This window comes from Triturus cristatus, chromosome 3_2 (assembly GCF_964204655.1).
Source record: "Triturus cristatus chromosome 3_2, aTriCri1.1, whole genome shotgun sequence".
In the NCBI taxonomy this organism is placed as follows: domain Eukaryota; kingdom Metazoa; phylum Chordata; class Amphibia; order Caudata; family Salamandridae; genus Triturus; species Triturus cristatus.
In genome coordinates this window covers 957,279,753-957,293,981 of record NC_140584.1, presented here as the reverse complement: position 1 = coordinate 957,293,981, position 14,229 = coordinate 957,279,753, and the positions used below count along the sequence as shown (strand labels likewise).

The 14,229-nt window shown below is 42.1% G+C and overlaps 1 protein-coding gene across 3 annotated transcripts in view; it reads left to right on the top strand.

Moving 5' to 3' along the window:
- The window catches only part of DDX52 (DExD-box helicase 52), a 135,178-nt gene that overhangs the window by 72,375 nt on the left and 48,574 nt on the right, over positions 1–14,229 (top strand). For all 3 annotated transcript variants that reach the window (XM_085649498.1, XM_085649497.1, XM_085649496.1), the window contains exons 6-11: positions 5,856–5,967; positions 6,301–6,373; positions 6,667–6,870; positions 7,617–7,707; positions 8,497–8,619; positions 13,653–13,803. In XM_085649498.1, coding sequence (XP_085505624.1) covers positions 5,856–5,967; positions 6,301–6,373; positions 6,667–6,870; positions 7,617–7,707; positions 8,497–8,619; positions 13,653–13,803 — 754 coding nt within the window. The remainder of the gene's footprint in view (positions 1–5,855; positions 5,968–6,300; positions 6,374–6,666; positions 6,871–7,616; positions 7,708–8,496; positions 8,620–13,652; positions 13,804–14,229) is intronic.

Sequence of the window (14,229 nt, the reverse complement as noted above, 5' to 3'; positions counted from 1 at the left end):
AGTAGCAGCTCATTCACGTGAGATGCCCTACATATTTTTGTGTGAAACGTATTGTATTTATCACCAGGATACACTTCCAAATAAAACTATAATCCTCAGAATAGAAAGGGGTTTTGAATTAAATGCTAGGATGGTTTAACAGTCTCACATAGGCTCCTTTCCTTGGGCATTATGCCTTAAAAACGCATTTCTTTAAAATGCATCGTGCTTCTGCCTTCTACCCAAATTACACAAACGTGCTTTTCAAAGTGAGCACACGCTCTCTTCACAATAAATAACATTTGTTTACCTTTGCCAACAGAAGTCACTTCCCAACTGTAATTAACAAGCGCGTCCACAAAGTGAAATCGACCGCGTTATGTTTCATTAGTAACATGGGCCACCACAACAAGGGAGGAATGCAGCTGCCACAAAGCGCGCCGCTGCTTGCTCCCGACACCAAAACGCTGTGACCTTTACACAAAAAGGTGGAACATGCACCCGCCTTTTGCCATTTGCGTGCTTTCATTATTGAAATCCACACGCAAAGGCCAATATAATGTGTGGGACCCACACAGAGAACTTTCGCGGAAGTTTGGATTGCTCACAAGAAGCCTCCCATAGAGTAGCACATGCGCGCTGCGCTAGGCTCGACCTAAAAATGGTCTCACACACAGGCAATAAGGAAGGCAGGCGAAGGTAAACTGTACTTTACCGGTGCTCCTGAGCCTTCACAGGAAGTGACGTAGCGGCAGACGGAACGAGACAAGAGGCAGCAAAGCTGGAATAAACCAATGGTAAGTGGGAGGCGGGAATAGAGTGGTATTATCGATTACAGCAGGTCTTACAGACCGCACATGCGCTGTCAAGGCTGGACCTAAAAAACCCCAACGGTGGTGCTCTCCCAACATCCGCTACAATTCCAAATATATGCTGAGGTCACTTAAATTCCAGTCAAAAACAACTTTCCAGTACTTGAAAGGGATGTGGATGCATAATTATTTGGTTGAAGGGACGGTTTCAAAACTGAGGGTATAATTACAGGCGACCCAGTCAAATCTTATTCATCATTACATTGGCCATGGAACTGGGAGAAGCCCCAATTCCAGTAGGATCAGTAATAAACCTTCAAATTTGGTTTGATCATGATGACTCTTTCAATAAGCATCATAGTGTACATCAGTGCCCCATTGGAGGCCACCAGAGGATGCAAAATCAAGCAAAAAGACTGTCTTTGTCTGTGGAATGGTGGTCCCATTCCTCTGCCCCAAAAGGATTTCACTGGATGCTGGCAAGACTAAGTGATAACATATAAAGTTCTGTATATCTTATTTAGTGAGACGATTCCAGGTACCTCAGAGCCCGGAGATCCATACTATGCCCTCAGTTGACTCTTTGGATTTAGCAATACTACTTGAGCTGCCATCCCAAACTTGAAAAGAAAAGGACCTTGTGGAAATCATTGAACATCAGGAAAACCTACCTTTGGAACTTGTTGGACCATCATCTAATATTGATACTTACCTGATACTTTATAAAACACTGAAAAGCAACCACTTCAAAGAGACTTTTAGCTCTTGATCAGGCTCCAATAGGTCTATCCGCTTCTTCATGGAGCCTGGCTTCTCCCGCTAATCAAGACTTCCTTTTGTGTTCCAGCTACCATCAGTATTTAACTGAGCTTTGACATATATGTCTTCAACCACCAGCCCATCTTACAAATTGACTGTTGTGCTTGTCTGCTTATTATAGAACTGTAGAGTGGTCTTTGGCACCATGCTTAGCACAGCACAGATCAATTAAATAAATAAAACACAATATACTCATTTCCCACTCATTTTTGATAACTTTGTTTGAAATAAGACTTTTTAAAATCTTAATATTTTCATTTGTATAGCAACGAGCATTGGCTTCACTGTAAATTGTTTCTATGCAAATGCAAGTATGCTTTTTCACCTATTGTTTGCACCTCAGTCTAATCTCTTTGGTGAGTGCAACAGCACCTGTGTACCAGGCTGGTAAGGGCAATGTATCCTTCATGGTTAGGACCCCTAATAACCTAACCCTAAGGGTATTACAGGCCATGACGACGGAAGCAGCCGTGCCAAGAGGAAGAACCCCATCCAGCAATTAAATAACGCCTGTGCCATAGAGGTTCTTGAGCTCCTTCCTCTCAACTTGCAGTTCGCTAATGACTGTATAGGGCCTCTTTTTTTAGAGACGATATTGAAAATGCTCATCTTGGGGCCCAGAAAAGCTGAGCCTTAGCGGTTCCTGCAGTAATGCAGCACAGTTTCACAACACTAAGTGTAGTCTGAGTTCAGACTGATGTCCAAGTAGTGGTACGCTTTTCATCCTTTGGCTTAGATTATAGTCCAAATCTTAAAGAAATGCAGTCACTCATTCTTTTCACTGGTTTGATCGTTTCCTCCCAGCTTGTACACAGAGCTTAATTGCAATAAAAAGTAACCTGTTTTTCTAGATCGAAGACGCAGATAATTTTGTGAATTGTTGGCAGTTGGTGCCAGACCATCGTGCCAACTAAGAGTTGGCCTGGAGTGAACCAAACCAGTCATTTGCGTCGTCCCTGATAACATACATCCCATAATGCTGGCAATGTCTTAGACTCCCTCTCTCGCAAGAGTTGGAGACATATTTGAGGATTGGCAGGTACTCTATTCCTTCATTTAGGTGCAAGCAAGTGACCAGGTCCTTGACAATTACTTTGGTGCAGCTTTGTCTTTTTCTAAACCACATCCTAGCTTTCCTGAATTGTTTCAACTGGTAGAAAGAGCAGAAATAACCCCTTTGTGATCTATTGACCATGTTGTTCCACTTCAGAAGCACAAGGATGTGCAGTAGATCAACTGAGAGAATGCTATTATCAAGATTTACAACCGCTCTATAGCATCCCACACTTGCATTCATAAAGCCCCAGCTAAGGGTACGCCTTTATTTCTTGTAGACATAAACATGCAGCTGAAACTTAACAAACTCTATTAGGAAGTGAGAGGTCAGTTATGACAGACTGCAAGTATTTACCAGGGTGGAAAAATAGACTGCCTCCCCAAAATTAGGGATCGAGGGTATGTAAAAGAACAGTAACCCCTGACTATACATTAACTAATCCAAAATGCCTATCATGACATAGCCTATATATTGCGACAGAGGTTACTCATGTTGAAAGGCTTAACACTTCGAGTCACCACAGTTCTCAAGCAGAGTCCGAATGCTCTGCCAAGTAGTAGCATAAAAAACATATAAAGCGCCTACCAGGGGACTCATGGAATTGCTTTCTGATCCAGGAGCCTCCACTAAACATGCCAGAAATGGTAAAATCTGCAGCAATAGGGATACTTCATCAGGGATTTTCAGTGTCACCTCTCTCCACTGCGACTCTGCCACATTGAGTTACTCTTACACCAGCTGCCCGCCAGTGACTTTCTCATACTGAGAGAGCACTACTTACCAAGGACAACTGTATCTAGTTTCTAGCATCTAGTTTTTGTTGCTGTTGTTTTATCTGTTTTTTTTGTCCTGAGATGCTGGATAAGGGGAGATCTGTTGCTAGTCCAAGCAATTTCGTGAGTCAAAGCAAAAACAGGCATATCTCTGGTGATATTTAGTGGCTTGGACTTAAAGTAAGCTATGTTGGTGTATGAACTATTGGGATGCGCATCTCATGACGGGCTGATTGACTGGAAACAACACATTACAAGAAGGGGAAAAAAAGAAGGCAGGCCTTCTCTGTTCATGCTCTACGGATCTGGACCAGCATCCTTATTGAGATCAGATCAGCACCTTCTCTTACAATTCAGAAAACTGCTTAAGACCACCATTCTATGACATTCCCTTGAAGATTGTATCTTCCCTGAGGAAAGGCCCCTTATTCAGCACTCCATTGACCTCGAACCACGTTTGCACTCTACAATTACCGGCACATGCATAATTATATTTTTCTTCCTAATCTTGGTTTAGGACTTTGACCTCAACAAGCCACTCATGAGATACAGGTCCCTAGAGTGCGTACCCCATCATGGCCTACTCCGAGTCCTAGTCCATTACTAGCACCAGAAGCATGCCTGTCTTTGCTTTGACTTTGGAAACAAGTTAGACTAGCAACTGATCTCCCCTTATACTGGGCCTTGAGGATACCCATAACAGAGCAGAGTTATTGTTTTTCTTTTTCTTTCTTTCAATTTGTAATTTTTTTTTTTATTTACAGGCAACAGCTTTTCAGCATGAATCATTTCAATTGACGTCATCAGGTTTTAAATTCCAGGGGTACAAATTAAAAAAATTTTTGTTGCTATCAGTCAAGATCACAATTGTCCATGTCCTGGATTTTTTGTCTCAAGTAGCAAGATTCACAATTGACTGCATTTCTTATCTATGACAGTTGCGCATTCGGGGGTACAGTAGATTTTAGCTAACTCATGCTATACTTCCAGATCCTCTGTCCGTTTATGATTTCTTTGTTAAATTTCTATTTCCTAAGCTAACAATCATCACCCCACATCTTTCATGCAATCTTCTATCCTTGGTGAATTAGAGCTCAACCATTGTATTGCTAGTCAGTGACTGTTGACTGGACGCAGACATTCTAACCAGTTCTTTCTCATTCAAAGCCATCATTTTTCTGCAGGAAGGAATCCGTGTTGCATTTGAATGATGTTTTTTAGGCTGTATCTGCTTTGTGGTGTTTTTGTCTTTCTGGCTTTGTGGGCTCCAATCCTCTGAAATGTCTATCCTTTAACTCATAACCTTAGAAAAACTATGTCAAAAGGCAAATCTAGCATACTTCATATATTTTTAACATTCTGACTTTCAAATTGAGTTCCAGTTACTGGGGAGATATTCTCAGTATGATTAGAGACATCGTATGCCCTCTGAGGAGAGACAAAAACTCATTAATCTGACAATTAGTATCACATTATTTATGGATGCCCATGTTATTTGAATAGTAGAGCCTTGCCTCATAAGCATCTGAAATGCCCCACAGGTTGTTAAAACCAGATTTATTTTGATTTATCTTTCTAACTCTCGTTGATAGCCTACCATTAAATAAATGCTCGGATTGGACCCTAGATTGCTCTTGCATACTGTTTCTGGGTTCCAAATTTCCTACCATCTCTGACTTAACTCTTGACTCATCAGCTTGTGGGGAACTCAAGTCTATAAAGGGGCTAACTTTGTTATCCAATTGTAGGGCATTTGTACATGTGTGTCTTCGACACCAAGTTTAAACAAAACTTCCAAGTAGCCACTAAATGCCCCACCATCACACGAAGTGCACTGCGAATGCAATAGCCCGATAATGAGCTTTTGTGTTTGTCAGTATGTGTGTATGTCCCCATGCTTTCCGCCTTGAAACCAACTTCTTTCACTTGCTTCTTTGTGCAGCCAAAGGTGCATGTATTTTCTGGGACTTTATGGAAAGCCTGTTTCTCGCTGGCCTCTGAATGAACGTAACCCAATCGCAACAATCATATGGGAATTCAGTCTCCTCAGCAGTCCGCTGTTCACACCCAAAGTGCCTCCCAGGATCTGTAGTATGTGCTTCAACAGAGTATACTCAAAATAGCTGTCTCAAGTGTTGCCAGAGCATCCTGTAGTTCTAGAGCCAGAGTTGCTTCTTCAAACTTGTGAAGGTTATGCCATAACATGATGAGTAATGCATGTAGTTCAGTGATACAGAGAAACAAGGGAAAATTGTATGGGAGATCAAGAACTCTCCACTCTAGGGGAAAATTAGTGTCCTTTGAAATTGTTTCCTAGTCCTTAGGTTTTCAGAGAGAAGTATTGCACTTAAGTCTTTTTCGACAACAGTATGCCGAAAGTCACATTATTTGTATTGCTTCCAAACGCACATTTAGACGCATCGGGAGCTGGTAAAACTTTCCGAGGGGATTGGATTCAGAATTCACATGATCCACAAGGCCGCTACAGCCGCAAAGAAGTTTGGACTAAAATCTGCAAAGAAATTTGGTAAGGCAGTCAGAATTGTTTCAAACATGCCTCTTTCACTTTTGTCTTTTTCTTTGTACATCCCATATATAAGCAACATGTGATTACATGTTGGATCTGTTAAACTGTGACTGTCATAGTTGGCACAAGGCACTCTGGTTTGTTTAGTGGATGATTGCCTAGACTTTCACATGCTCTTTCAGTCTATTGAAAATATTGGCTGGTGAAAAAACATTGAGGACGTCTTTTGTGTTTCCCATTAAAAACCACTATTTACATGCAGTATATCATAATAAACGTGGTAAGTTATGAAGTAGATTTGCTCCTGTTCTAATTATTTTTTCTTTAATGCAGATATTTTGGTCACGACTCCTAATAGACTTGTCTATTTATTGAACCAAGACCCTCCTGGAATCGACCTTGCCAGGTAAAAACCCCCATTGTATCTTGCATGAACTCTCGTAAATAGCAGCTTGGTTGCTATATACTGTTTTTTATGTTTTAGGGCCTAAGGCAGTGAGCACTGATGGAGCATTGAGGTTGTGGCAGTTGTTGATATGCACCACATCACAATCAGTTATGCTAAAATAGTTTGTAGTGGGTATTTTTGCCTACCATGGTGGACCAAGCATGTGCCAAACGTTAGTTTACATTTGAATTTGGAGAATGCTGATGTTGCTGTAAACTTCAGTTATAGACTACACATTATGTTTTTTACAGCGTTGAATGGTTGGTTGTCGACGAATCTGACAAGTTGTTCGAAGAGGGGAAGTCTGGTTTCAGGGACCAGCTGGCCTCCATATTCCTAGCATGTACATCCCACAATGTGAAGCGAGCCATGTTCAGTGCAACATTTGCTCACGACGTAGAACAGTGGTGCAAACTACACCTAGATAATGTTCTCTCCGTATCCATTGGAGCAAGGTGAGTGAAGAATGACCAGTCTCGGGCTGCCCACTGGCTCTTTGTGCAGAAACAAAAAATATATATTTCTGAACCCATTTTATAAGTCTTGTGAGGATATGTCTTTATTAGTTTACAAATTGATTATGTATTAACAAGAACTGGAATCTAAATTAATGTGAAAATTATACAAGTGAAGAAGGTTATCTTTAATATTGTTTTGAATATTTTGACTGACATGTAGGAAGCCTGTGGATTAAGATGTAGTCGCTATCATTTGGAAATTGTTTGGAAGTTATCATTGAATACAAATCAGCTTATCAAAAATAGTGCTTGAGTAATGTCATGCCTGGAGAAGGACGTTTCCAATCTGTTATTAGTCACTAATATGCGCTCACCAGTTTAGGCTCCAGTATTTGACTTTAATTTATGACAGTTCCTTTTCTCTTTGTGCAATCACCACTTATCTTATCCCACTTAGTTTTTTTCGTTAAATATAGGGTATTACCACCATGCAACAACCAGTTTGTTGGCAAAAAAAATACCTTCAGGCTTATAATAAAAATGTCATGAACTGAAGTTTGCCGAATAAACTTTTCAAATAGGACAACATTGTTTTTGGACTCTTTTAATGGTAAAAATGTAACTGTGTTGCAGTAAACCATCATATATTACAAATAGCTGGGCATTTTTGTGTGTTTCTAGGAGATTTAAAATTTTGCAGTGCAACATGTACTTCTTAACTTGCATTTCCATTTTATCTTTAGAAATTCAGCGGTGGAGACAGTAGAACAGCAACTTTTGTTTGTTGGGGCTGAGACAGGAAAACTGCTGGCAATGAGAGAGCTCATCCAAACGGTACTTTAATTCTGTTTTTAACTTAGTAATGTTTCAGTATGAGATAATATTCCAAATCCTGTCACTGATCTTCTTTGCAATTCTTGAGTAAAACCCTCAGTTTCCGTGACTGAAGGCTAGCAGATGTTCCCTTCAGTGGCCTTTCCGTTCAGCTTCAATGCTTTGCTCTTCCCAAACAGCGGTGAGTCCCTTAATCCATCATATAATTGTTAATAGTGTCCACCTCCACCCAACCTCCCACTTCTGCTCATAGTGTTGACTCAGATCATTCTTTCTGCAGAATCAATAGTCTAATTTCCAGGTCTGCTGGGTACCCGTCATCTAGTTTGTTTACTGACTGTCATCGATGGTACTTTTTCATCTTTAGTACTGCTACTCGTGACGTTCATCCTTGTTACGAATAACTAACAGAAGAAACTTCACACATAAACATAGTCCTGAATCATTAGTCCTCAAATTGCCATGTCTTGCGTTTTAAGTCTGGCCTTTCTTATTGTTTGCGTTGACTCACCAGACTAATGATTTGTAAATGAGACAAAGGTTTTTTTAATGGTATATAATATACGTAAGGGCTTTTGGTCAGTGTAAGTAGTGTTCATCCATTGGTCTTCTACATTATTATTCACCCTTTGCTCCTGCTCACCACAGCAATCAGGAGGGGCCAGCATACTTCAGCCATTAGCTAGACATTCACAAACAGAAAGAAAATAAACTCACCCTCCAAAAACGGGGACAGTTTTCTCAAGAACATTTTGAAAGCCTCTCATGCAGTCTGCTTTCTTTTCTTAGGGATTTACACCTCCAGTACTGGTATTTGTGCAGTCCATTGAAAGGGCAAAAGAGCTTTTCCATGAACTTATATACGAAGGCATCAATGTTGATGTTATCCATGCAGATCGAACCCAGCAGCAGGTAGGAAACGTGTTGTGTCTTCCAGATAGTTGTTTTTTGAAAAATGTTGTCTACTTGAATTTAAAAAAAGACTTTTCATTTGCTTAATATGATTGATATGCTCCTTTTAACCAGTAGAAGTGATCAAGGGACACAGGTATTTTAATGTTTATTTTAATGTATAACCTGTCGCAGAACTGTTAAAGACAACCACTCACAGCCAGAAAATGTGTGTTTTGAACCAGTTACGCAATGACTTAATTGCTGGACATATTATTAATGCTGCAGATGGAAAGAGTTTTGAAAGCCTGTATTAGTTAAGGTTGTCTTGCAGTGAGGACATGCACAATATTAATGCGGAAAAGTGATTTTTGAGTGTTCTTAACATGTACATATCTGTGCTACTAAGTTGATTACTTTGATGTTGCAAGAGAGAACTACATGCATTGTATGGATGGTCCTAGGCAAGCAGATGTTTTTGCATGTTGGGTAAATATCGATGTGCATCCATATTCTCTCATACAACTGTGGTTTGTGTATAGATCCAGGACACGGTTTTCTGAGGCCGTGGTTTGTAAAGGTATGTCTTTATTGCATTTTTAAACCACACAATTCATATCAAAGCAATGCAGCACTATATAGGATTGCATTGCATTTGGGTGCCTCAGATGGGAGCGAGGAGTGTTGCAAGGGGGTGGTGGACAAGGGAAGTTTGCAGGTCAGAGAGTTCATCCCTGAAGACTATGAATCAACAAGATGTTGCTTGACGTGGTGAGTTTTCCCCTCTTCCTTGAACTGTAGATATCCGTTTTCCTGTAGGATATGACAGAGGTGGTGTTCCATATTTTGTGCACATTGCATGAAAGAGTATGGCATCTTATATTTAGCTCCTAAAGTTTCCTGTGTGGAGATGCTGCAGGTTGTCAGGGTTCCACCTGAGATCTTGGTTGCAAGATAGGGTGGTGTTTTATAGCCTTAGATGATGATGATCTTTTTTTAATGGGATGTCTTCCTGTAAAAGAAGCCAGTGTAGGTCACAGAGTGGTTCTGTCATATGTGCAAAGGTATTTGATGAGGGCAATTTGATAAGACAAGCTGCTCTATGAATCTCTTCCAGCAAGGCTTTACCATCAGTTTAACAGCTATTCTAAAGTCCGTTTCAGAAAGGAAGGGCTGCACCTTTCCAGTTGGTGCCAGGTTTTTCTTTTGCTTCATGGGGTGTGGGGAACAAGTAATGTTGTAATCAGTGGAGATACTAGACATGTACTCACTGTTAACATCCATAGACATGATGAAAACTGTGAGATTCTTCAGGGTATCAGAAGATATGGAGCTTGATATCCAGGGATTGGATCGGTATCTTCCAGTTTTCATACAGGTTGATGTGTAGCTTACATTTATGATTATGGTAATCTTAGAGAGCCCATTTATTCCCTTACAGCATTCTTGTGTTCTTTCAGACTAAGAAAAAACGTAGTGTATTGGGCTAGTAGGACATGCGCTAAGTTTAAATAGGTCGTTAGATTTCCGGGTTATTGATCAGGGCTTGTTGTTTGTGGAATATAAGGGTATTTTGTGATTAGGTCAAGAAGAATAGGATCCCACAGTCTAATGTGATATGAAGCTCTTCGTTTAGGTTTGGCCATATATATCACACAAAAATCAAGTAGGCTATTAATTTTGTTTGTTTCAAACAATTATAGACCCAGGAGGGTCCAAGAAGGGTAGAGAGGCCCACAACCACGAAGAACGCCAAGTGTTGCTTAGGGGTCAGACAAAGTTCTTGTTGTCAAAAAACAAAGGGATCCACCCTTATGGGAAAGTATAGAAGTGTTCCTCCAGACTACGTTTGTCTCCTACAATGGTTGAAAGCACATAGCTTTGTTTAAATACCACGGAGCCGCGGCAAAGCAGTGTCCTGGTGAGGAGGTAACCTTGATATTTGTGCGACTATAGGTACTCCCCACATCCTAATATACCCGACTATAGTGTTTTTAATCTTCCCTCCCACTCCATTAGTAAAGGCTACTTTAGGAGTGGGTGAGGAGTTTTATCTTTATAGTTACGCCCCCTTACACCTTTTCATAAGTGTGAAGTTGGCCTGGTATATGCTGATCACTAATTAAAGTGGGCACCTTTTACCAGTCCAAACAACCCTTATTGATGATTAGGTTAAAGACAACCTTTATTGAAAGCTGTCCTAGTGGTAGCTATGGAGAGCAGCCTTCAGGCTAAGTCTCGAAGAAATGTAAAGCAGCTTGGTTTACCTGTATATAACCTCCTGAATGACCAAATAAAAGGAGAACCACACAATATAAAATCACTAGCGCGACAGTAAATAGCACAATACACGGGCTCCAGGGGGAGACCAAACCATATATTAAGAAAGTGGTATAACAACCACGACTTGACTAGACACAGTGCCTAGAGCACGTGGAATAGCTGGGACCCCAAGGCACCATCCAAGGTGGGGACCCACGGAGGACGGGTGCAGTGTGAGAACACAGGGGCGAGCTCTGTACAACTCTGAGAAACTCGCAGTTGGAATTTTAAAGATTAAGGACACTTAGGAGAGGACTTCAAGCAAACCCTTTGGAACATAGAAGGTTCTAAGGCCAGCACCCTTGAGAGTACAGAGGTACCCGTGTTACCTATCCCAGAGGAGCCGGGTGCATAGGGGTCAAGTGGTGTCAGAAACTCTAGTTGATTTCAATGGTGTGATGCAAAGAAGTGCTGCTGCCGGGAAGATGAAAAGTGTTCGGTGTGATCCAAGCCTGGATCAGAGCTGAGAAGAACCTGAAAGCAGAGGGGGCAGAGTCTGGGTCACTTCACAGTGAATGAGGGGCACGATAGACAAATGCCCACCGATGTCGGGTGTTTCAGGTGAGAAGAGGTGAAGCTGGACTCTGCAGCCACGGGGACCAGGAGACGTCGATGATGACCAAAGTCCAGAGGTGAGCTGTCCCGCGAAGGATGTAGAGTGCTGGGGGGGGGATCAGTGTCCGGATTGAACACCAACAAGCCTTGGCAACTGCAACCCACGCAGGCAGAGGAAAGATGCTTTGGTACAGACCAGCAAGTCCTGGGGACTCTCCAAGCTATAGCGAGTCAGGGCACTTCTGGTGCAACCAGGAAAGCCCACAGAAAGTCAAAGTTACCTTCACAGGGACCCACAGGTCGACGGACCAGGGATCGCGAAGGGACCTCAAGTTGAATCACAAAATACCTTCCCACGGAACACTCATAGAGTGTAGTCCGGAAATCTTCAGTAGAAATACTGCTCGGGCCAGGACTACAAGTAACCCAAAGCACAGCCTCAGGGGTCGCCAAAAAGCATATGCTGCTGCAAATGTATGTGGTGCACAGGGGTTCGGATTGCACGGTCCCCACGAGGGATACGGGCCTCAGAATTGCTGAAAGCACAGATCAACCTCAGAGACCTCAGGATCCCACCTCCTGTGTTGCAGAAATCTTCAGAATTCCTCAGAAGCTTCGGAGATGCAAACTGGTTAGATGCGTTTCAGGGGCCTGCCTTGCAGGGAGTAACTACTTTACTCCAAGGGAGATTCTTCACTCATCCAGCGCCGTGCAGATCATCGAAGTACTTGGTTTCTGTAGCAGAGTTTAGTCCAGGTAAAATCTGGTTCCTACTTTATACCCAAGGAAGGGGTGGTACAAACTCTGGGGACCCACCTATGGGAGGGTCAGGACAGAGGGGTGGCTACACCCATGTCCTTTGTTCAGTTTTGCACCAGAGCAGGAGCAAATGGCTCCTGCAACCGGTTTGAGCTGGACTATGCACAGGGACACCAAATGTGCCCCCAGTGCAGACATCAAAGCACTCTGAGTGCACCCACCCAGCCCCAATATACTAAAGCCTGTCTGGGAGGTGGTGACACCTCCCTGTGACAGTAAACCTATTGTCAGGCCATCTTCTGCTCTAGTTTCATCCAGCAGCAGGAGGGCAGACTCGTGTCTGGCAGCATCCATTTTGTGATGCCAGGTTCTGTAAAACTGGTACCGGGTGTACCGGTGTTGGCATATTTCCCCCTCTAGGAGGGTGGAATCATACCTCCCCCACCAGTTACTGGCGGGGAGGTATGATTCCAAGGTTTTTGACACCAAACATGACATGTTTCCATGCAGCCGTTTTAAAGTTAGCATTTACTGCGAGGTTATAATGCACTTAAGTATATATGGTTGGCTGCATCACAAAAAACCCCGGAATATAGGTTCCGAAGGCTGCAGAGGGGCTCTGCTCATCCAGGAGCACCCTCTCACATAAAATCTAGCACCCTGCCTTCAGGATTGATAAGGCCTGCTATAGGGGTGACTGATGGGTTTATATGTGCATGCACCACCTTACACAGGCTGCTGTAGCAGACCTGTGGTGTCATTTAGATTGGTCTCCCAGGTGTGGCATAATACAGTCTGCAGCCCCCAAGAGGCCTCTGGGGTACCTATGCCCTGGGTACATAGTATACCATATACTAGGGACTGATAAGGGTACCCCAAAATCCAATCTGGAGTGTACCTAAAGTACATGCACAACCAATTTAGGGAGAAAGCAGATGGACTGGGGTCCTGATTAGCAGGATCCCAGGCAGACCAAGTCAAAAACCATCTAAAAAAGTGGGGGTATCCATGCAGTCCGATTACACCTTCCTACAATAAGTGCTCCCTGAAACATGGTAGAGCCCACCCGACTTTTAGGAGTTGGGGTGAGCCCGATGATGAAGCATGTCAGTACTAGAGTGAGTGAGGGCTATATGAAGAAAAGGGTATTTCTCCCTTCCCATCCATAGACACGGGTTGGGTATAGATTGAACTTAGGATCACTCGGTGCACCCCACTGGAGATAAAACCATCAGGTACAACAAGAACTTTGTCTGACCCCTAAGCAACACTTGGCGTTCTTCTGAAGGGACACCCATTACGTTTAGTGAGTATTCATTTTGTGTAACATGCATTATATTCAAGATGTAAATATGTTGGTTTTCATAACTTCTGTCAGTAAATCTGCAAATAACAATTTTTTGTTGTTTTTTCAATAGAGAGATAATGTGATTCAGAGCTTTAGAGCAGGAAAGATTTGGGTCCTTATCTGCACCGCACTGTTGGCCCGAGGTATTGACTTTAAAGGTGTAAATATGGTGATTAATTACGATTTCCCAACCAGTTCGGTGGAGTACATTCATCGCATAGGTAAGCAGGTGCTACTGAATGAAATAAAACATTAGTCAAAACTGATATTCTATTTTTAATAACTATTAACATACTGGGAGGAAGGGCAAAACAGGGGTAGAAATGGTGTATATTTTTAAAATAGTCTCCTGGAAAGGATGTTCCATGGTTGTTAAAAGTCCAATTGAGTGTAAAGGGGCACCTAAATATTATGATGTTACCGAGAGAAGGCCATGTGTAAGGCTGTGCATCAGGACATAGAGAATGAAGCAGATATTACATTAATTGGATGCTGCAAACCAAGATATATTTTTTTCCTCCAGGATAGCTCTACAAGCAGTTTGGTTTGAATTAATTACTGCTTCATGATTTTTTGTATTTTTTTTTTTAGATAGTTTCAGTTTAATTTGTAAGTTAGGGCCCTTCGTAGTTCCTGCCTGAGGCAAT